Source organism: Pterocles gutturalis, unplaced genomic scaffold (genome assembly GCF_000699245.1).
Source record: "Pterocles gutturalis isolate BGI_N339 unplaced genomic scaffold, ASM69924v1 scaffold11300, whole genome shotgun sequence".
Taxonomy (NCBI): Eukaryota; Metazoa; Chordata; class Aves; order Pterocliformes; family Pteroclidae; genus Pterocles; species Pterocles gutturalis.
Window position 1 is genome coordinate 25720 of NW_010140857.1, and position 22514 is coordinate 48233.

At 37.4% G+C, this 22514-nt stretch overlaps 1 protein-coding gene across 1 annotated transcript in view; it reads left to right on the forward strand.

Moving 5' to 3' along the window:
* LNPEP (leucyl/cystinyl aminopeptidase) overlaps positions 1-22463 on the forward strand; it is a 36985-nt gene extending 14522 nt beyond the window's left edge. Inside the window, exons 6-17 of the mRNA XM_010083829.1 lie at positions 199-312; positions 3502-3633; positions 6295-6426; positions 10985-11145; positions 13781-13869; positions 15610-15790; positions 16540-16696; positions 18054-18238; positions 18927-19088; positions 19874-20014; positions 21022-21103; positions 22036-22463. Of these exons, the coding sequence (XP_010082131.1) occupies positions 199-312; positions 3502-3633; positions 6295-6426; positions 10985-11145; positions 13781-13869; positions 15610-15790; positions 16540-16696; positions 18054-18238; positions 18927-19088; positions 19874-20014; positions 21022-21103; positions 22036-22167 (1668 nt within the window). The 3' untranslated portion in view covers positions 22168-22463. The remainder of the gene's footprint in view (positions 1-198; positions 313-3501; positions 3634-6294; positions 6427-10984; positions 11146-13780; positions 13870-15609; positions 15791-16539; positions 16697-18053; positions 18239-18926; positions 19089-19873; positions 20015-21021; positions 21104-22035) is intronic.
* The last annotated feature ends 51 nt before the right edge of the window (positions 22464-22514 follow it).

Consider the following 22514-nt stretch of genomic DNA (forward strand, 5'->3'; position numbering starts at 1 on the left):
GCAAGTGTATTTTCTCCAGTATCACAGGCAGAATGCAACCCTGTCATGATGTACGTAGCAAGTTGTTCATGCAAAACTACTACTGTGGTTTTGACTTAACTCAAATTTGCCACAAGATAGAGCTGAGGATGGGTGGAGTGTTACTGTATTAATTTGATTTTATTTCTGAAAATCAGTGACATTTTTTTTCTTTCATAGTGGTTTGGCAATCTAGTAACTATGGAATGGTGGAATGATCTCTGGCTGAATGAGGGATTTGCCACTTTCATGGAGTACTTTGCCATGGAGGAGATTTTTCCAGAATTACATTCAGTAAGTACTTCCCATAACTACAGTTACACTTCACTAAGATCTAATTTTAATGCTGACCATAAAGGACTGATACTTATAAACTTACGTTGAAATTCCCTTTGGGCACCATTAACTCCTCTGCTTTGATGCTTTGATTATATCGGAAGTAGTTTTGGTGGGGAGCTTTGGGGAGAGGTATGCTGGTTTTGTGTTTTCTATTTTTTTTTTTTATTTTGCTAGTAGCCTACATGCTGTCCTTGTGTTTTGTGTAGGTTAAAGCATTCTGTGCAAAATAGCAGTTGTTAAAAGGTGCAGGTATCATATATCAAATTATAACTTAAAATCTTTACACAGAAAGTCCAGGTGTGTTGTTAACCAAGTTTGTCTGTCCTTGGAGTAACTTCTGTCTTTCCATCATTGTGGTACTTGCTTGTGTCTGAATCAGTTTGGGATTCACAAATCAAGGGATCTGGTATAAAAGTATCGTATGGTCCCACCCAATTGATTCTGATAGCGTTGAGTTACGCTAATAGTACAAAGCACTGCTCCCGCGGGCACTTGTGTTTGCACGTATGTCAGAAGGATAGAATCTTTTTGATATAATAACCCAGCGATAATTTAAAAACTTACTCAGGTACTAAGTAACCTAGCTTCTCAGAGTCTGGAAGACATGAAGGATTCAAAATTGATCTTTCCTCTCCAAGGAGGGAATCCCAGCCGCTGCTGTAAATTATCCGTGTCTGAATGCAGGCAGAGCAACAAAGATTAGTGAAACTAAATGGAGAGGGCAGTGGACAGACTAATTTTGCATCCTGGGTAAAGGTATCTCGTAGAAGAGGAGATACATGAGCTCTGTAACCAGCTTTCAGGAGTATTTATGTGATTGCATTAGTCATGGGATTAAAAACTGACGCATACTGACTGTGTTTCCTGCTTGCTGGATTGTGTTCTTCTCAGCATTCTGACTGAGTGTGAGTTTTGAGTTCTTAATTCACCCTTGTTACTGCATTAAGAAGCTTGGGTTGCTAAATTGATTCAGTATAATTCTTTCTTGGAGCTGGCTATTTAAAGTTTTTAATTTGGCCTAGCTTTGTTGTTGAGTTTGATGGCCAGTAAAAGTATGTTTGTATAGCCATTCTGCTTGTTGGATGCATGTGTGGTGAGGGGACGACACAAAACTAGTCTAATGTTTTAACAAGGACACATCCAACACTTGTATACTTCATTTTTAACGGTGCCTGATAAGGCACCACTTGATGGTGCCAAAATGTGTTTTGGTAAAAATAATAAAAAAAATTCTCTCCAAACTTCAGCATTCAAGAAGAATAGCATTAAAATTTTAAACTATAAAGGATATCTTTTTTGTATTGTACACAGTTCTTTTGAGTTTGTGTGGTGGGGTTTTGGTAGCAGAGGAGGGGCTAAAGTGATGGCCCCTGTAAGAAGCTGCTGGAAGCTTCCTTGGCTTCAAGTTGGACCTGCCTCTGGCTAAGGCCAAGCCAATCAGTGCCTATGTGAATAATATATTTAAGAGGGGGCACAGCTCATGGAGTGAGTGGTGTGGCCCTGGCCCCACGCAGCCCCTGGCCCAGCAGGGCTACCCAGGTCCCACCACAGCCCGAGCCTCCGCTGTAGCCCTGGCTGACCCAGCCACAGCCCTATCCCAAGAGCCAGGAGCTTTTCAGTAGCCAGGAAAAGAACATACAGCAGATAGAGGAGTGGGATATGAGAGAAACAAGTATGCAGACATGAAGGTCATTGAAGAAAGGGAGGGGGAGGAGGTGTGCCAGAGCAGAGATTCCCCTGCAGCCTGTGGTGAAGACCATGCTGAACTAGGCTGTCTCTCTGCAATCCCCGGATCTGGAGTAGAGCTTGCCCTGCAGCCCATGGAGGGTAACGGCGGAGCAGATATCCACCTGCAGCCTGTGGAGGACCCCACACCAGAGCAGGTGACTGCACCCAAGGGAGGCTGCGACTCCATGCTGGAGCAGCTAGGGAGAACTGCAGCCCATGGGAAGGACTCGGGCTGGAGAAGTTCATGGAGGACTGTCTTCCATGGGAGGGACGCCAGGATGCAGAAAGGGAAGAGCCTGAGGAGTCCTTCTCACTGAGGAGGAAGGAGTGACAGGGACAACATGTGAACTGACGGCAACCCCCATTCTCTGCCCCACTGCGCCACTGAGCTGGAGGAGGTAGAGAGCTCAGGAGCAAAGTCTTTGAGCCTGGGAAGTAGGGAGGGGTGAGGGGAAGGTGTCTTTTTAAGATGTAGTTCTTTTTTCTCATTATCCTACTGTGTTTTTAACTGGTAACAAGTTAAATTGTTTCTGTTTTCCCCAAGTCGAGTCTTTTTTTTTTTGCCCATGACCATGAATGGTGAGTGATGCGTCGCTGTCATTGCCTCACCCCGTGATGTTTTACCTTTTGTTCTCTTGATTCTCCTCTCCATCCCACCATGGAGAAGAGAAGTGAGCGAGCTGCTGCATGGTGTTTATTGCCAGTTGGGCCTAGACCACAACAACAGGTCTTACCTTTTTTTCCTTTTTTTTTTTTTTTTTTTTTTTTGTAACCCTCTATTGTATAGAGGAAACTGTACACTGAGTTGTTTGCTCAAGTCTTGATGAAACAAAATGAACAAATACCAGTTCCGTCAGCTTCTTTTCAGTGTTCAGGATTGTCTCATTCTGGTAACGTGTCAAATTAAAATATCTTCATTCCAGAAGAAGAGAATGAAGAGACTTTGGTACGAGGATCACTAGGTAAGGTGGTGTTTACATTCATGCAAACATCACTGTAGTGAGTAATTTCCCTAGGTTACATGCTTTAATATTAAAGCATACTAAAGAAATCATACTATTGTATTCCCTGTTTCCTGTAAATGAACTCAAAACATTGGTTAGCCAAACCTGAAATTGGGCACATACTTAGTACGTACATTTATTTTCTCCAGTGACAACAATGCATTTATCTGAGACTGGAGCTTAAGGGTCTGGATCATGATGTAAACTCGTGAGTGAGATTCCACTGCTAAAATGTGTCAGGGAGAGAATAGATTTTGCAAATGCTACTCTGACAATTCTTTTGCTGCTTTCATTGGTAAGAAGGCAAGTGACGGCATATTTAGACCAATGGAAGAGCAAAGCAGAGACAACTTTTACTGTTCTGCTTACCATGTACTAGCTTCTCAGACACTTCTAAATGCTTCTATTCTAGGATGAAGATTTCCTTAATTTAATTTTCAAGGCTATGATGAAGGATTCCTTGAATTCTTCACATCCAGTCTCTTCTGCTGTTCAGTCTTCAGAGCAAATTGAAGAAATGTTTGATGCACTTTCTTATATCAAGGTAACTTTAAAAATATTTGGAAATATTTGGAAAGTAATATATTAGGTATTGCAAATATGAATGTAAAATCATGAGTAGTAGGCATGTAATGGTAATTGCTTGCGGGTAATTTAAAACTAGCACAGACAAGTGTACTATCTCTCACTAGTGTTTCTGAGCATCTACATAGCTTTTAATTAGGAAAAGATAATGTATGTGTATTTGTGTACTCAGCATCCTTCTGCTCAGTGCATGCTTTAGCACAAAGTAAAATACGCATGCAAATGTAAGAGGGTACCCAGTAAGCAAAATAAAATGTGCAGTTAGACATATATTATTTTTCTGATAGCAGACTATAACAAGTGCCTAAGAAAAGAGCAACAACAAGGCACTTTTTGAAGCAAATGCTCCTTTTTATACTCTCGCTCCTTTTAAAAAACAGTATTTTAGAGACTTCCTGAGCTTGAGGCTTACATCTGGAATGTAACATTATTTCGCTGCAAATCCTGGTTGCCCGAAACTTGATTACTTCTAATGTCTAGTGAGAGTTGTGTGTGAGGTTTTTCTTTCTAAAGCTTCACAGTTCCTTTCTTGAAAATGCATGGGAGAGCAAACATCTGTATTTGCCAAATTTTTACTCACATTGCCTCAGGTTTTAGATACTGTGTCCCATGATTTTGGTAGTACTTGAGGAAAGCCTTTTATCTCTTTTGGATTAGCTGTCATTTTTTCCCGCCAGTGTGTGTATGCTTGTACTTTCATCTAGTAAGAAACCATGGGGATAGCTAGTGCTTACTAGAAAATAGTCAAATACTACATCTTCCTCTGCTCAGTAGAATGCAGTTCCCACAGCTCTCTTGGTTTGACTCCCAAGATTTCTTTTTGCAAGTCTCACCTGATCAACATGTGAGTAGTCTGAGATGTCAATGGACCTACAACAGTGATGTGCTTCCATTTATTTCAGTCTCTGTTTTCTGAACTACAAGAACAAAGATGTGTGATTTTCAGTTTCCTTTGGTTGTGAAATTTAGTTGGTTTCTCTCCCTAAACTGTATATCAAAAGGCATGGCTGTTGTTTCATGCTGTGGAGTTGCTGTCTTAAGTAATTCCCTTTTTGGTGAGCTTCTCGAAGCTATGCATCATGCATGATCATATCTGTAGCCAACAAACATCAGAGGTAACAATTCTGTCACTCTTGCCTAATCAAAACTCTATATAATTTTAATGGAAATATTCCATAAGTGATTGGGCTGGAGTTTCAGTCAATTAGTAAGGCATTATATTTGGAGAATTACTTTATTGCTACTAATAAGTATGTGTACCTTCTGAAAAGAAATGTAGCAACCTACACCTAAGAGTTTGGGAGCTAACCAACAGAACTTTTGCCCTTGCATTCTCCAAAATAGGTTTTTCATGGCTGCTTTCTATGTTACAGAGGCTTTCATTGCGTAGCTCTTCACTCATGCGTGCAGTCTTTGTATTCCACTACTCTTGGCCCTGTATATTAGCTTTGTTTTACAGTACTACCAACTGACACAGATTAGGAGGTGGCCTCTATGTTTCACTGTCTGGAATAGGAATTATTGTATAAAATTATTTTTAGTCTGGTTATTTTGCAGACTCTTAGTAAAACTGAAAAGGGTGGGACAAAAATCCACCTGCAACAACAGAGTGTTTGGGAGGATATGACAGTTAGAAAAACAAAGTAGTAGAGCTGTAGTAGAGCTATAGGTTAAGTATGGATACATGCAAGAGAGGAAATGGTGACCATATTTTAAAAACCTTTAGTAAGGGGTATTCCTGCAGTTTCATGAATAATTGGATTAACCAAGCAGCCTTCAGGTTCAAGCAAGGTGTTACTTAAATTCCATAACTTGAATTTGAAATGTGTAAGGACTATACATACTCTCATTAAAATCTTCCTTGTGTTTTTTTCTTGATCCTTTCTCAGTACCAAAAATACAAAGTGCACCTTTAAACTTCTCGTGATCTATGGTTGCATTCATTTGCACAGTATGCAAGTCCTCAGGCAATTTATTTATTAGTGGCTGTGACACAGAAGCCTTTATATGGAAAGAAAATAATTTTCAGCTATGTTTTAAAAAAGCAAAAAACACCACCTACACAATTGTGGCCACTTTGATACCAGAACTCCTCAGTTACTGCTTTTTTTAACAAAACATGGCTGTATTTAAGCACTCTCAAAATGCACCTGTCCTTCTACTATCTGATCTTTTTCCTGTAATCTTCATATTTTTATATAATTGCAAATCATATGACTGTTAAACACTGTCTCACAAGTGTAGTTCTGTACCATAAAGAAGAGTGTTGCTAATGAGATATGGCAGCCAGAAGAGACTGATCAGTAGGAAGGCACTATTTTTGAGATTATGTTAACTGGAAAAATATCAAGCTCTTTTAGCCTGTTTTGTAACTGTATTTTGAGCCTTTCAAATATTAAAAACTATTTTTTTCCAAAGCAATTGGGAAAAAATTTCAAGATGTATTAGTCTTTTTGTAACTATATTTGGAGTTTATGAAATATTAAAAATTTTTCCAAGGCAAGTGAGTGTTAAGGTAACTATTCAAATTATATTGTGAAAAAGCTATATAATATGTGTATGTTTCAACAAGTTTTATGACTTATTTTACCAATACTTTTTCTTTTTTTTCTCCCTAAAGGGGGCTTCACTTCTTTTGATGCTGAAGCACTACCTCACTAAGGATGTTTTCCAAGCTGGTGTTCAGGTATATTTACATAATCACAACTATGGATCTGCCCAGAGTGATGACTTGTGGGATAGCATGAATGAGGTACCCATCTCTGACAGGCTGTTCTTGTTTTTTTCAGTTCTCTGTGTTGTAAATTTTGATTTACTTCCTTGTTTATGAAAGAAATAAGATAATATACTCCAGGTAAATACTCTGAAGTTCTTGCTCATTGTAGTCCGAAGTTCTGTAGTATAGATATTGAGATTCTTGTAGCTTCCAGGTTCCGTTAAGTATCATCCCAAAAAAATCACTGGAAGTGGGTATGCACTACCATGAATAACCACATGTCTGGACACCTCAATATGTACATAGGCTTATTAGAGTTCCATTTTTAGTGTGTTAAGAGCAAAATAAAAACAGTCATCTTAAATGCAGGACAAAACTTTACTTTCAAGGAATTAGCTGAATCCAACTACTCTAGAGGTCTTAGGATGCTCTCTACTAGTGTAACTGTTTCAATTATAGCTTCTGTTTCAACAAGCAGTATTGGAATTGTAGGAAAACAAATTTAGAGGAAAATTTAGTCCAGGAGCAGTCAAATGGTAAGGCAGGCATAAGGCTCTGTCTGATTAAAGTGCGTGTGGGAAGAGAGAGCAAGGGCGCAAGAAACAAGGGCACCGGCAGGACAGAGCAAGGGTAAGAGGCAGCAAGCCTGTGGGAGCCGAGGAGGGAAGGAGTGAGAGGGCATGTGAAGGAGAGGGCAGAGATGGCACCAGGGAGAAGAGGGGGTGGGAGAGAGGGCAATGGACAGAGAGAGAGCAAGTAAGGGGCGGGAGTGTGAGAGTGCAAGGGAGAGAGCACATGAGGGTGAAAGAGTGGAGGGAGAGTGCGAGGGAGAGAATGTACATGAGAGAGAGGATACAAGACAGACAGTGATCTAAACATGAAAGATCTGCTGAGTATCACCAGGGAGTGTCAAGGTAGTTGTATAAGGGAAGGGAACAGATTTCCCTGTGAGTGTGTGTACTGCATATTACGTATTAGTCTCTGAAATGCATGCCAAGTGCTAGACAGGATATTAACTTAATGTTTAGTTTTGGTTCTTCACATCTACCTTATGATATTTGAACTTCTGCAGAACTGGAGCCACTGTTAGTTATTGTCAGCTGTCACAAGTGGCTGTAAATTTGTGTGTTTAGTCACACACAGTCACTGGTTTGCCAGATAGTGATGGATTATTACTGGTATCAGACTGTGACTCTCACATGACAGAGAACTCTTCTGGTTTGTATAGTAATTTTTATAATGCAAAATAGACTTTCCTCTCCTCAGCATCTGCAAAATGAAGCCTTGTGACCAACCATCTTCAGTCATGCACACATAGAGAACATACTACAGGAGGCAGCGGTATCCACATAGAGTGGTTAGGGAGACCACACAGATGCCTCACATTTAAGTAATGTGAGGGCTTAACTGTTACTAGATGCAGAGTTTAACTTGCTAGAGCATGGGAAAAGAGTAATTCTCAAAACTTTAGTTGTCTTGCTTAGTCTGTCTCCCCGGCTCAGAAAATAACTTTTTTTAAAAATTGTAACCCTACTGTTTGTCCATGAGGCAAGTTCAGCTTTTCTGCAGACTTAGCAGGCCTTTCTCCAGTCTTTTGGACTGTCATTTAAGAGTCAAAAGTAATTGTTAGCAGCTCTGGGATTGCTTCACCCACCTGTATTAGTATTGTTAAGTGAATAGCATCCAACCAAATTAGTAACATCTAACATGAGAACTCACTGTGTATTTCCAATTTTAATAAGAAACAGCCCTTTGTATTTGATGCTAATTTAATAGTTATAAAATTCCTGTTTGCACTAGGTATTTAACAGCATTATCTGCCAGAAGTTGCCCTTCTGTGTGGAGGAACCTACCAACTGGTTCTTTAGATGTTTTCTGATGGTGCTTACAATGTTTGCCTTTTCCTCTGTGTCCATTTCTGGCTGCACCTCATTTTGTGCCTGAGTCTTTGGTTTGTTGTGTGGTTTTTTTGCATGTGTTGGTGCTGTTGATTTTGGGTTTTCACATAGCCTGCACTTTCATACACTTTCATACTCTCTTTTTCTGAAGACTCATGGTTTAGCTGGACTGGTCTGGTAGAGCAAGGAGTTAGTTTACATTTAGGCTTTATTATTTTGCTTCCCTGAGAAGGTACCAAATTTTCTGCACTACTTTCTTTCCACTGATTTTCACCTGTTGCCTCTCTGAATTTACTGAAATGTACTATCCTTGTGTCTGTTTTCCTACCTGCTTTGGTATTCTTGCTGTCTAAGTATTTTTCTTTTTGTATCTTGAATTCTTAGTTTCTTTTGCTTTCTGATAGTCTTTCACCTTCAGATTCTCAGCCAGACTCTGTTTAACAGTCAGATCTAGACAGGCTGCATCTCTGATTACTTCATCTGCCCTTGGTATCAAAATTTATCCGTTCCGTGAAATTGATGGAAAGTCTTTGCTCAATGGTGTTTTCTCCCAGTAGGTGTCTCAATAATTCAAACTATATAAAATGGATGAATCTGAGTAGCTCACACAAAATATTGTGTTCCTATCTGATCTTTGAGCTTACTGATGCCTTTATTAGTGCCCGTGGACTCCAGCCCATGCCCAAATCTACTAAAAGTTTCTTTCAGAGTTTTCTCTTCATGATACAAGAGGCCATATCTCTGTCTGGACATCTTAATTCTTCTCTATTTTAGATGTGAACTATTTAACTGCGTCTCCCTTATGGCAATTAAATCATTAGTATTATCATGTATTTAGATCTTTGGTATCCTTTTTGGTTGTTACACCTATTTATGGTAATAGTAAAAACAATCTATGTTATTCAGCAAATTGACTGGCTCTTCTTCCTTTTGGTCCCATTAATTACGCCTCAGCTGAATGTGTTTGGAAATTCCAACCACAAAAGTGGCCTTTTCTTTGATGATAAATTTTTGCTGTCCGCATAGCAAAATGCACAATCCTTTCCTAAGTCTTAACATCCTCTATGGAAATCAGCAATCATAGTTGGAGTGAAGAAGAGAAAAGTGCATGTGAATTAAATGAAAAATCTGTAACCCAGGAAGCAAACTTTTTCTTTCTGTCAATTGCATGTGTTGTTTTCATTGGAGCTAGCTTCTGTTCAAAGAAGATATGTGAACAAAATCAATTAATGTCAATACATTTTTTGCTATAGTGAAATTATGAGCCTATAATTTCTAAATTGTTTTCATTTCAGGTGATTGAGGAGGGTTCTATTTTGGAATAGAATTATTTCGGTGGAGCAAATTTCAAATTGACTCATGTATCTGTACAGATCAGACACAAATCTTTCTGCCGGTCTTTAGGTGGCTCAAAATGTTAGCACAGAAAAACTGAGATGTGAAACAAGCAAGCTGGTAACGTGCAAGTATTAGACTTCATTAGTTTATTGATCTCTTTACATTCCTCTCATCTTGGGTTTGAGGCTTTTTGTGTCTGGCTGGCATTGATATTATAGATTTCTTGGTGGTTTCAAAGTGTAACAGGAAGGAAGAGATAGTGGCAAAAGAAATCTTGGGCAATTTATGAAAGGATTGCATAATGTAACATTGTAGTAACAATGATAGCTTGTGACAACAAGACAGAGGAAGATAATTTAACCAAAACTGTGCTTTGGGAGCATGTGAAAAGTAAAAAAATATGTAGACTTCAAGTTCTATAAATTGCAAACTTTTGATAGAGAATTGCTTTCTTGGAATTGAAACACCTATTTAAAGTTTATGGTCATTCTCTACATAAATAATATAGTATTTTCCCATGAGGGTAAACTGTACACATTATTGCTGGCTTGAACAGAGAACAATGGTCAGTAAATTGCTGATGAGGTAAACTAGAGAAAGACACAGTATCAGTAGGTAAAAGTTAAATGTAACTTTAATAATAATATATTAATTTCTTTATGTTCCTGATGGCTCAACCTAAAACATATTTTCATAAGTTAGGGGACAAATTGTTTTTTAAGGTTGGGTTATCGTCTTTGCAAATAAAGAGGCAGTGATATGTACATATTATGAAGTACTTGTCCCTCGGTGGGGATGTTGTAGTACAAACAGTTCCTGAAAGATTATAAGAGGTTGGATGATAAACTGTCCAAAGGCTGGTGAGTGGGAGGTGAAAAAAAAAAAAACAAAAAACACCAAACAGAGCTTAATGTGAAGGATTTTTTTTTTTTGTACAAACACCATTGCTTTAATTACATTTCTAATATTAATTTCATAATTAAAAGAAGATCTTTAACCTGAAACACCCATATAATATCAGAATACTAATCAGGAAAGAGAAAGGGTAGGGGGGAGATTGGGAGCTTACCGTAACTTTCTTTTCTGTAACATTCTCTCCTCCATTTTCATGACATACCAGTTCAGCCTACCTGATGTTTCCAATTTGTCTTTCCACTGCTTGTCTAGGATTCCCTCAACTTAAGAGAATAAAAACTCCTTGCTCCCCTAAGCTGTTGCTTACAAAGTTTACAAACTGTGTCAAAGACATTGTTTACAGATGCAGAATCATGCTACTACGTACTTTGTAAGTTAAGGAGGAAGGTTTAAAAATGTTTCCATTTGCCTTTTTGTTGTTATGTTATGATTGTTTTTTACAGATTACCAATGGAACACTAGATGTAAAAAAGTTGATGAAAACTTGGATTCTGCATAAAGGTTTTCCTTTAGTCACTGTTGTCCAAAAGGGAAAGATTATTTCTGTACAACAAGAGAAATTTTTGTATTGTGTGGAACCAGAAAATTGGACATCAGATGCAAGGTTACTACCTTCTTAATACTTTTTGTCCATTAAAATCTACCTGCAGATGTCTTTCTTCTATCTTGTACGTCTTTCTCACTGTTATTCAGAGGTTCTAGAATTTTCTTTGAAGGCAGGCAGTAATAGAGAATTTGGCACAGAAATTCACACATCTAATATCTGCCTGAAGATCCATGTCTGCTTCCACCCAAGCAACTGGTAAAAATCTGTGGCATCCTTTGTAAGATGAGTTTCTTATTTGCATCCTTTTCTGAAGATTTTAAGCTTGACATGATGAGTTGTGGTGAACAGTAGAATTAATTCTTCAAGTTTTTTTAATACCAAAAGACAGATCTCACAGGTAAAGTTTTATTTTAATTTCAGAAAGTTTTCTGTGGTTAATGAGAAGCTCTAGAAAGGCAGGTTGCAGAAGTTCACAGAAGTTACAGATTTATATGTCTTACTTCAAAGCCTCTGCTCCTTCCTGCCAAAATTCAGTGCATATCTTGGGCTTTGTTAAAGGAAAGTAGAGAAGCTAGAATGAGCTTTCTTGGCTTAAAAACTTTAAGATGGCACTAATGCATGACAGCAAATGGCTGAATATTTAATAGAGGCAATATCCATTGTACCAAGACCTAAAAGGCAGTACATATGCAAATGCTGAAGAAGCAAAGGTGTTACTAATTGTACAAATGAATTTACTACAAATATGTCTTATATTATGAGCCTTACTCTATTTTGTAACAAACCAAAATATGTAGATTTGAATCCTTTTGAGATTTTGGTGGCTTTTTTCAGTTGCTTGACATCTTAACAGGAACGGAATCCTTAGCATCATCATGTAGAATCAGGCCTGTGAAAGGAATTTGTCTCTTGAAATGTTAGAAGTTACAGTGCTTTGTTTTATTTTTGTTATTTGGAGGAAGGAAAGTGATGTGTGGTTGAAAGATAAGGGAAGAAGGGAAGGATTGTTAGGCTTATTCTTCTTCTGTTTCCAGTCGATATCAATTTGGAGAGTGCATGAAATGCTTTTGAAGAAGAATGCTTCATGTGGGTCATACACAGAAAGGGTCCTGGCCAAATTGGAATGCATGTGTGTGACTTGTTTCATCTCAATCAAAGTTGTGTTTTCTCTAAATAGTCAAGTCCTTATCATCATTATGAGCCACCTTACCATTTATTCTTCCAGCTTGCAATTCAGTTGAGACAGTCTTTATGGTATGTAATCAATTATGGTTTCTATTACCATGATCTGGAATTTGAGTCTTGTACTTGAATCAACATTAAATGCTTTTAAAAAATACTAAAACTTGTAAAAATTAGACAAGCTAGAACACTGAACTGAGGTGAATATAATACTGGCCCGATTCCTGATACAGACAGAGATTTTCTGTCCATATGACTTTGGACAAGTTACTTAGCATGCTGGAACTGAGGAAGAAGTACATGGAAGTGTGCTGTCTCTCATGGGTCCATATTGGGACTAATACTGTTTAATGTCTTCATCAATGACATAGACAGTGGGATCAAGCACAGACTTTCAGATGACACCAAGCTGAGTTGTGCAGTTGACATGCCTGAGGGTTGTCATGTCATGTAGAGGGCCTGGACAAGCTCTACAAGTGGGACCATGTAAACCTTGTGAGGTTCAACAAGGCCAAGTGCAAGGTGCTGCACCTGTGTCGGGGCAACCCCCAGTATCAATACAGCCTGGGGATGAAGAGATTGAGGGCAATCCTGCAGAGAAGGACTGAGGGATAAAAAGCTTGGACGTGACCCAGCAATGTGTGCTTGCAGCCCAGAAAGCCAAACGTGTCCTGGTCCACACAAAAAGAACTGTGGCCAGCAGGTTGAGGGAGGTGATTCTTCCCCAGTACTCCACTCTTGTGAGATCCCACCTAGAGTAATGCATTCAGCTCTGGAGTCCTCAGCACAGGAAAGACATGGATCCATTGGAGTGGGTCTAGAGGAGGGCCCACGAAAATGGTCAGCGGGATGGAACAACTTTCCTGTGAGGACAGATAGAGAGAGTTGGGGTTGTTTAGCCTAGAGAAGGCTCTGGGTAGAATTCATTGCAGTCTTTCAATACTTAAAGGAAAGGTGGTGACAGACTTGTTATAGGGCCTGTAGCAATAAGACAAGGGGTAATGGTTTTAAACTAAAGAAGGGTAGATTTGGACTAGATGTAAGGAAGAAATTTTTTACAATGAGGGTGTGAAACACTGGAACAGGTTGCCCAGAGAAGTTGTGGATGCCCCATCTTGGAAACATTCAAGGTCAGGTTGGATAGGGCTTTGAGCAAGCTTATCTAGTTGAAGATGTCCCTGTTTATTGCAGGGGGGTTGGACTAGATTACTTTTAAAGGTCCCTTCCAACACAAACCATTCTAAAATTCTACGATTCTGTGATTCTGCAAAATTTTCCCACTTCTCAACATGGTGTGAATAAAAAAAATAATTGCTGTACTTGCTGTACATGTATTCTTTTATCATATTCTTATGAGGGAGATTTATAGTTCATTATTTTGCACAGCATGTGGTGGTTCTAATACTACAAATATATTAAAATGCTTAAATTAAGAAAAAAACCCAAACAAATCCTTCAAGACACATAATATGTGTATAATAATTCAGTAAACATTTGCTTTCCTTTGCAGTTATCTGTGGCATATTCCTCTCACCTACATAACTAGTAGCTGCAACTTTACCCATTGTACTAATGCATATTTACTGGACCAAAAGTCAGGTATGTGACTCAAAACTTCGGTAGCAAGTTACTTAAGTGTTACAGATTTCTGATCTTTCTGAGCACACACTTAGATAAATGTGAAGATGAAGGTGTACATAGTACAAAATAATTAGAGATCTAGAACCAAGCACTACTGGTGGTGTCATCATTAGACAGGTGGTTCCCTATAGCATTATATTTACAAGTAAATGGCAGGAACTGGGGCGGAAGCACAGGTCTGGAATTTTTAAAAGCCTGTACTCTTTTCATCCCAGTGCATGCGCAACATCTCTCAAACTGCGTGTACTTTAGAGAGTGAGTAATCAGAGAGTTGCTATGCCAGTATGCTGAAATGTGAGGAAATCACTTTCCATTGAGATATTATTTATTTTCTTTAATAGTATAAGAAAATATTGCATCTGAAACAGATTAAGTTTTCGAGAATGCTGTTGTAGAACTTGAAACTCTTAGATCTTTTCAGATAAACTCTCTGCTTTTGCTGCAGTGGCTAGTTCAAATTGCAAGTCTATGGGTTTTTTGTTTTAATTCAGCCCTGTTTTTTTCCATACTAAGTGAATAGTTAATATAAACTTTTATGTAGCATTGTGCTAAAATCACTTTGGCTATCTCTCTCCACTGACATTAATAGATTTTTGCATTTTATTGAAGCTGGTTTGACATCATCTTATGTCTGCTGATGCATTTTCTTCTCCCACATTATAGTTACTATTCAGTGCATTTAATTGGCAATTATTTTTAATTCATAAACCTACCTTGCACCTCTGCTTTTTGAAATAAACCTATACAAATTTAAAACCAAACTCGTAGAGCTGATCATGACATTTTTATTCTTTACTGATTTTTATGAAAGGCCAGCCCTCTAAAATGGCTTTAGAAGTACTATCATTAAAGTAAATAATTTTAGTTTATGTCATTCTGATGTTGGTTTTACAAAGTCTTCAAGTTATTCCTGGCCTTTTTCATTTGAGATGGAGTTTTAGAAAAAAATATTATGAGTTATCAGAATGGGAAAAAAAAGGTGTTTAATCGAGAGTGTTATTGATCTTACTAGAACTAATAGGTGATTAGACTAATTTCATAATTTTTCTTTCACCTTAAATGACCCTGTTGTTGGCTTCATAATCATTTCACTCACTGTAGAAATTTAGATGTGGATGATATGAGAGTAGGACAGAAATAGAAAAGAGTTCGGGGTAGAGTATTTACTAAATTTCAAAGGCATTGTAGCTACCATGCAAATTGACGTTTTTGGCAGTAGTTTTAAAGTCAACTGAAATGAAGAACTTTTTTCCAGAGCCTCTTTTCTTATATCTAGTTGACTTTGAAGCTAGTGTGTGGCCTTTCATCTAGTTAATGATGTCTCCATTTTTCTGTTTCTTTATATGATGCATGTAACAGCTCGCTCTCTCTCTGAAAGTGGATAGAGAGGAGATGGGGTTGTTTGAAAGCAGGAGTGGACAGAAGGAGCAAAATTACTGCACTAAGTAACTAACTACAACTCAGGGCAGATTGTGATACTCTTCATTCAATCACATGTAGGAAGATGGAGGAAGAAATACAACCTGGAATTTTGGAGCCTTCTTGTGGGACCTTTGTACTGGCCATTCCTTCTTCATAATAGGGGAAACTAGTGGGTGGAAAAAGATTTATTGAGTCTCTGCAACCAGTCTACTTCACAGATTTGGATTTGACCTAACAGTTACTAAATATTTGATTTTGCTGCTGTCTGCCCATTAGCTATCATTGAACTTCCAGAAGAGGTGGAATGGATAAAATTCAATGTGGACATGAGCGGCTATTACATAGTACACTATGCTGAAGACTGGAAAACACTGATTAATCTGTTGAAAAAAAACCACACTGCTTTGAGTCCTAAAGACAGAGCAAATTTGATCAACAATATCTTCAACCTTGCAGGGTAAGATTTTTGTATTGGAAAACATAGTTAATTTGTGTTTAAAGTTTTTTCCAAGTCAAAGAAGATCAGACTTAGATTCTAGAGAAGACTGCTTCAGAGAAGTTTTAATTCAGGCTTCATTGGCCTATTGAAACTATTCACCATTCACTAATATTTTTTAAAGTTATTTCACTGATGCTTCCTTATAGGTGTTAGATCTTGCCTCCTTGTTCTTAATAGCAGCATCCCTTTGTTTGCATCACAAAGAGCCACATGATAGCTTCCATTTCTGGAAGACACTGTTTCTTTAGTGTCTGATGATCTGCGTAGCAGACTGTTCTCACTCCCTCTGTCAGTGAGTTCTCCATTTTAGAGAAGTAAGCTATTTGCCTCTCAAATTTTTACTGGCTCCATCTCTTGCCTTTCACCACTGCTGTCAGAGCATGTGAGGCTGAGCATTCTGGACGGCCTCTTGGACAGCTGCTTCCTGTATCTGAGTACCCTTATTTATGATAAATATTTTCAGACACCGTTGTCACACATCCTTACCTATTTTCATTTTTGTTAATTGAAGGCATGTTAGTGGCCCCTGTTGCTTCATTGCTATCTTATTAAAGTTATAATGTAGAAATCTCTACATCTAAAGTGTTCATGTTACTCCCTCTATTAACCTATCCCACTGTTAATGTAATGGAAAGCATAATTTCTGATCTTTTTTCAGGGAGTTTGTTCTTGAAGCCATTTTAATGTTTGTGTTCATTGACCCATAGTCTAGGAAAAGAGTCTCTGGAAAAGGCCTTTGAGCTGATTGATTACCTTAACAAAGAGAGCAGCACTGCACCACTCACTCAAGCTTTGTTTCAGTTGAGTCTTATATACAACCTTTTAGAGAAAAATGGTGAACAACAAGTGGCAGCACGAGTCATGGTATGTCTTAGTTTTCTGTAAATCGTAATTTGAAATAATGAGCTATAATGTTCTTTATGGGTGCATTATTTTTTAAGTGTTCACTGTTGAAGATATTCGGTAGTCTCACTAAGTTGGATGGGGCTTCTAGATAGTTGCCAGTCTTGCCCACTTTTATTAGGTAGTAATGATCTCTTACTGAAATGCTAATTTTTTTGGATCGACTTCCCCCCTGGTCCCCAGTGTTTTGTAGGGAGTGTAATGCAGTGGGAACACAGTAGTGTCTGGGGATTTGCTATAGTGGCTATTAAAGTTGACGTAGTACAGGTATGTAATTAAACAGATTCCATGACATTCTTCAAGTACAGAAAAGTTTTTTTCAAAATTATTAGAGTGACTAGAGATCATAGTTCTAATTGCTTTGTACAGAGGCAGTAGAAAAAAACAAAACAGTTTTCTGTAAAAACAGGAACACAAGAATGGTTGTCATTATCCTGTTCCAGCTGCGTGATAGATTAACACAATACAGTACAATAGAAATCAACATCATAGCCTCAGTTCTTGCTGAGGAAATGCCTTTCATTTCTCTGTTTACCTTCTTTTTGTGAAGCCTCCTAAAGGTTTAAAACAATCCCTGATGCTTTACATTTTAGAACATCAGTGGAGGGATTTAGTCTAGAAGGAAAATTATTAAATTATTAGGTAAAATAGCAGATGTTTTTCTTTACATTAAGTAGGGGTAATTAGGGCTTGAGGAAACTCCCCACACTATTTCAGTCATTTTCCTTATTCAACATTTATTCAAAGGTTTTAGAGATCTGCTGTGATAAACAGCCCAAGCTACGGTTTGCAATGCAGTGTCTATGAAGTTATCTTTAAAGTCAAGTATTTCAGCTGAGATGTGGTAGCTAGTCAGGCACCTAGCTGTGGTTTTGGCCAGATACAAAACCACAAATGTGAAGGGTGTTCAGCCTATAGATAAGGGTTGGTTGGTTTGTTTATGCTCAAATAGGATGTATTAACCATCAGTTGAAGTTAAAAGCAGTTAAACCTACAGGAGTTGTAGTTAGTTGAGATAGTGAGATGACTATGTATAAATCAGCACTGTAGATCTAAGAGTAGTCTTCAGTTTCCATGTGCAGATTAAAACATAGACCTGACACATCTTTCAGATCTATGTGTATCTGTATCTGATATGTATCTGATATTTATACATAAAGGTAAGATACGGTATATGTAAATTGGAACAAATAAATCAAAAACTACTGTTTAACTTCAACAGCTCTAAAACTTTATTTTTCTTTCTTTAATCTTATTTTGTACATAGAAAATCCTCTCAGGAATAACTAGCTATTGCTAATAATTTTTCCTCCTTTAGCATAGAATAGAGCACCTGCTTGGAGATAAAATTGATCAACAGCGTTGGACAGATGATGGGACCCTGTCTGAACGAGAGCTCCGGTCAACGCTGCTAGCTTTTGCCTGCACCTATGATGTGAGAAACTGTAGAAAAACTGCCACTGAGATGTTTGAGAAGTGGGTGAAGTCTAATGGAACAATGAGGTACTACAAAAATTGTGCTTCCACTTCTTTTATCTACCTGTTTTCCTGTTATGTTACCACAATTTTTGGGGGGGGAAGAAAAATAGACGATCAAAACAACCAAACAACCAAAAAAAAAAACCAACCCATATCACTAACAACAACTGAATATTGATAAAGCACTTAATTCTGTCTTTTACTGTTCCCTGTGTAGAAGTAACTGCTGTTTTAAGAGAGGGAGAACTGTGCTAGAATTTAAGACTTCATCTGCAGTCTTATTAAGTGTGACTGCAAAACCAGCCACAAATTGCTTCCATCTGCATTTCCTAAACTGTATGCTCAAAGAGGATTACTTAGTAGCATACCTTTTTATCTTGCAGAATTAATTCTGCTTTGGATTCATGTGCATGTTGAGCCACTGAAAATTTCTCAGATTTTTGTACAGTTTACTGTGCTTTCATGTGACCAATATGATTTGGTTTTTCACAGTGATTTAAAGTATTAGACTGACAAGAATTCAGTCCAGTAAGCTTACAATTGCTACAGAATTAAATTGTTCAAAAGAGAGGCATCTTTTTCAAGCTATTCTTTTCATTTTGTGACTTCTCTTCCTTCTTTTCTCAGATGAGCAATCTTATGTCCCCCTTTTTTTGTTTGTTTGCTTGTCATTGTTGTTTTGTTTTGTTGTTGGTTTTATTTTTCCCTATAGTCTGCCTAGTGATGTTGTGAAAGCAATATTTACAGCTGGAGCCAAATCTAGTGATGGCTGGGGATTCCTCCTAAAGATGTACTCCTCTTCAGATTCTGAAGCAGAGAAAAGCAAAATGATTGAAGCCTTGGCCAGCACAGAAGATGTCAGAAAGCTGATCTGGTATGAAGGAGCCAAAATGTTGTATGCTGTGTAAATTAAGTGCATTAAAATCTTCTTTGAAAAACTGTATTGTCTTTTTTTGTATTGTTGAAAAAATTTCTGATTGCTAAAGAAAATCTACCCACATATTCTGTACAGGATTTCATAAATAATGAGGAACCTGATATTTTACACTTTAAAATAGTTCACATAACAGTAGCTCAAAAGACCAAATTCTGAATATGGATAAAGAGAAAACAATTTAACTTAAAGGCTTTGCCCTACTGGTAACACAAGATTTTGTGATAAAGATAACAAAATTACAGATTGTTCTATGGAGTCTTAAAAGATAGGTGTATCTTTGTAACAAAGATAATAACTAGTTGGGGTTTTGGCGGGATTGGGGATTTTTCTTTTTTTTTTTCTTTGTTTCTTTCTTTGTGTGAAATTTTGAACTTACATTATGCTTCAACACCTCTCTAATAGACCAAATCTCAGAACTGCGTGGAGGACACCAAGGTTGTCCTGCTAGGTGATTCTTGTTAGAATTTACTTCATCTTTTCTGACAACAATGAAAATTCAGGTACTTGTTTTAGAGCTAAGGTCACTCTAATACTTGGAAACTAAAGCTAAACAAGTACAGTGGTCATAAAATTGAATGCTGGTGTGTGCCAGATGACAGAAGTTGCTTGTTGTTTGCTCTATTATATAATCTTTTCCATCTAATTGAGGAGTATCAGGAGAAGCATGTGAAGATATGAATAGATGTGTTTTCTTATTCCTTTTCATATGTTTTGTCTTTTAGGTTAATGCAGAATAGCCTTGCAGGAGAAGTTATCAGGACACAGGAGCTTTCACACATCATAGCAACTGTTAGTCAGAGTTTGCCTGGATATTTACTGGCCTGGGACTTTGTCAAAGAGAACTGGGAAAAGCTTACACGAAAGTAAGGCTTTTGATGTAGCTGAAACTTCACACTTACAGTGGCAAAAGCACCTGTTTGTGTCTTTCAAGCACAGGATGATAAATAGTTGGATTCATATAAGAAGTTTTGTATTAAAATTGTAAAGCCTCTTTTAAAGGCTGATTTTACAAAAATAACTTGGAACATAAACCTGGAAGGCTCACCAATAATTGATGGGACTTTGGAGACTCCCGGAGCCTCACAGTAATTCTAAGAAATCTGGATTTTAATTTCTGTTAAAAAGATGCTGTGTCTAAGATGATTGCTGCAGATGCAGGATATTTATGTGAATCAAATGCATTCAAAAGCAGACCCAGGAAATTCATTTAGCATTTATTTTTTCTCTTTTTTTTTTTTTTTCCCCGCAATTCCAAAGCCAAATAACCAAAAAATCCTACCTGCTTTAGAAATACATGTTCTCCTTAATTGGCCTTGAAGGGTACCCAGCAGGAGAGCTGGCCTGCAAGTCTTCAAAAACAGTATGTGGAAAACTGTATTTCTAAATTCTAGTTTTGATTTGGAACAGTTTCAGATTGATAAAAAATTTCAAATTTTTTTTTCAAAAATTTCAAAATTTCTGCTTTAGCAAGTTCTTAATAACCAATATTACAAAGTTACTTCGCATGAAATTAAAACTGGTTGCAAATTCAATTACAGTAGAGTTTTGGAAAACATACCACAAATACATGTCTTGGTACTCGGTGTGTGGTGTCCTCAGTTCTTTACTATTTGAACAGTGACAGAAGTTTGAAAATTTTCCACATCTTTTTGCTCTGAAATACAATTTTTAGAAGGAATAGGGAACTAGAGTCTTGGGCTTCTAGGACCTTGTATCTCTTTGGAAAAACAATATATATAAACTTGAATTTAAATGCTTGTAATGATTTCCAACTACTAAAACGAAGTAAAAATAAGAATGTGTAACATATACTGAACCTGCATCTTAAAGTGGCTCCTAGTTAAAAATAACTTCTTTGTTTGTATTTCAGGTTTCACCTAGGCTCATATACTATGCAGAATATCATTAGTTCGTCAACTTCTCAGTTTGCCACAAAGGCACATCTACTTGAGGTTGGTGGCTTAATCTACCAGAAAGGAATATTTTGTAGTGCAAATGCTGTTTTCATTTAATTGAGGGATGAGGAAAACACATTTTATTTCTGTCCTTGAGGTCCTTTTGCAAGGATATATAAATGCTATTGCTTTCTCTATTTCACACACAGGAAATGTATACATAAACATGTTGAAGATTACATACTGATTCTGTGGCAGAGTTGCATATAGAGTTGAACCCAGTTACCTGTTTATACTGTTTTGTTTTCCTGTTCACTGGAACACACTGTCTCCAAAAATAGTGATTTGGTCTACACAGAATTTTGGTCTAGATTTTGTAAACAATTTTTGTTTTCTACATCTCTGGAACATGATGGAGCACCATAAAAATTGCTTTGTTATTTTTGCTGTCAACAATCCCAATGAGCTGTTTTGGAGGTTGAATATCAGTTAAGGTCTGGGTAATAGCCATCTTTGTAGTCTTCCCTAACAAGGCCTTGAAGTTAATGTGTCAGGAATGGTTTATGATTTAGTCTAATATTTTTATTCAGATAATTGGTAAAGATTGTTTTTTATGGTTTGATATGTACTATTTTAAGTGTTAGCATTGACAAATATAATAAGTGGCTGTGGGGGTCATTCCAGAGCTGCTTGCAACAATCAGTTCTTTGTCACAGAATGAGACTCTTTTGAGTGCTCTGTGATGAATACAATAACGGAAAGTTTGTTTATTGGTGAAATAATTTCCTGTAACCAAATGAGTTGTTGATGCAGTTTCCCTGAAAAGTGCATTGTGGGAACTCTTTGAGATGTTTGCTTACTGCATAGATACAAATTATTCTTGGGAATGGATTTTCTGCAACATATGTGTAGCCTTTGCTTCTGAACCTATTTGTGTGGCCAGTACTGATTTTAATTAAAATTTTCTTTTTCTTTCTTTTGCTGTGCAGGTGAAGTCATTTTTTGAGTCAAAATCAGAGGAGAGTTCTCAACTGCATTGTGTAAAAGAGGCAATTGACACAATTCAGCTCAATATCCAGTGGATGGAGAGGAACTTAGCAAAGCTACAAGAACTGCTGTAGTGCACATAATGCTGTGGTCTGCCAGCCATTTAGGAGCTCTGTGGGCACTTACTGTGTTTCTTTTGCAAAAGCCAGGGTGAAACCAGGCATCACTCACTGCAACGTTGTTTGCACTATTAAGAAGTCTAGATAGCTCAGGGCATGTCTCGGATAAATTTTTATTTTCCTTGGAGCATTTATGAGCAAGATGTAAGTATTTATTCTGAAACTGTTTTCATCTATAGACCAAACATCTGCACAAATGATTAAATATAATTTTGTATTTGAAACATATGCCCATTCATTTGGAGTTGTGTTGTAGTTTTTTAGCAGTGGATTAATATTGACAGGTAGACTCAGAAAGAAAG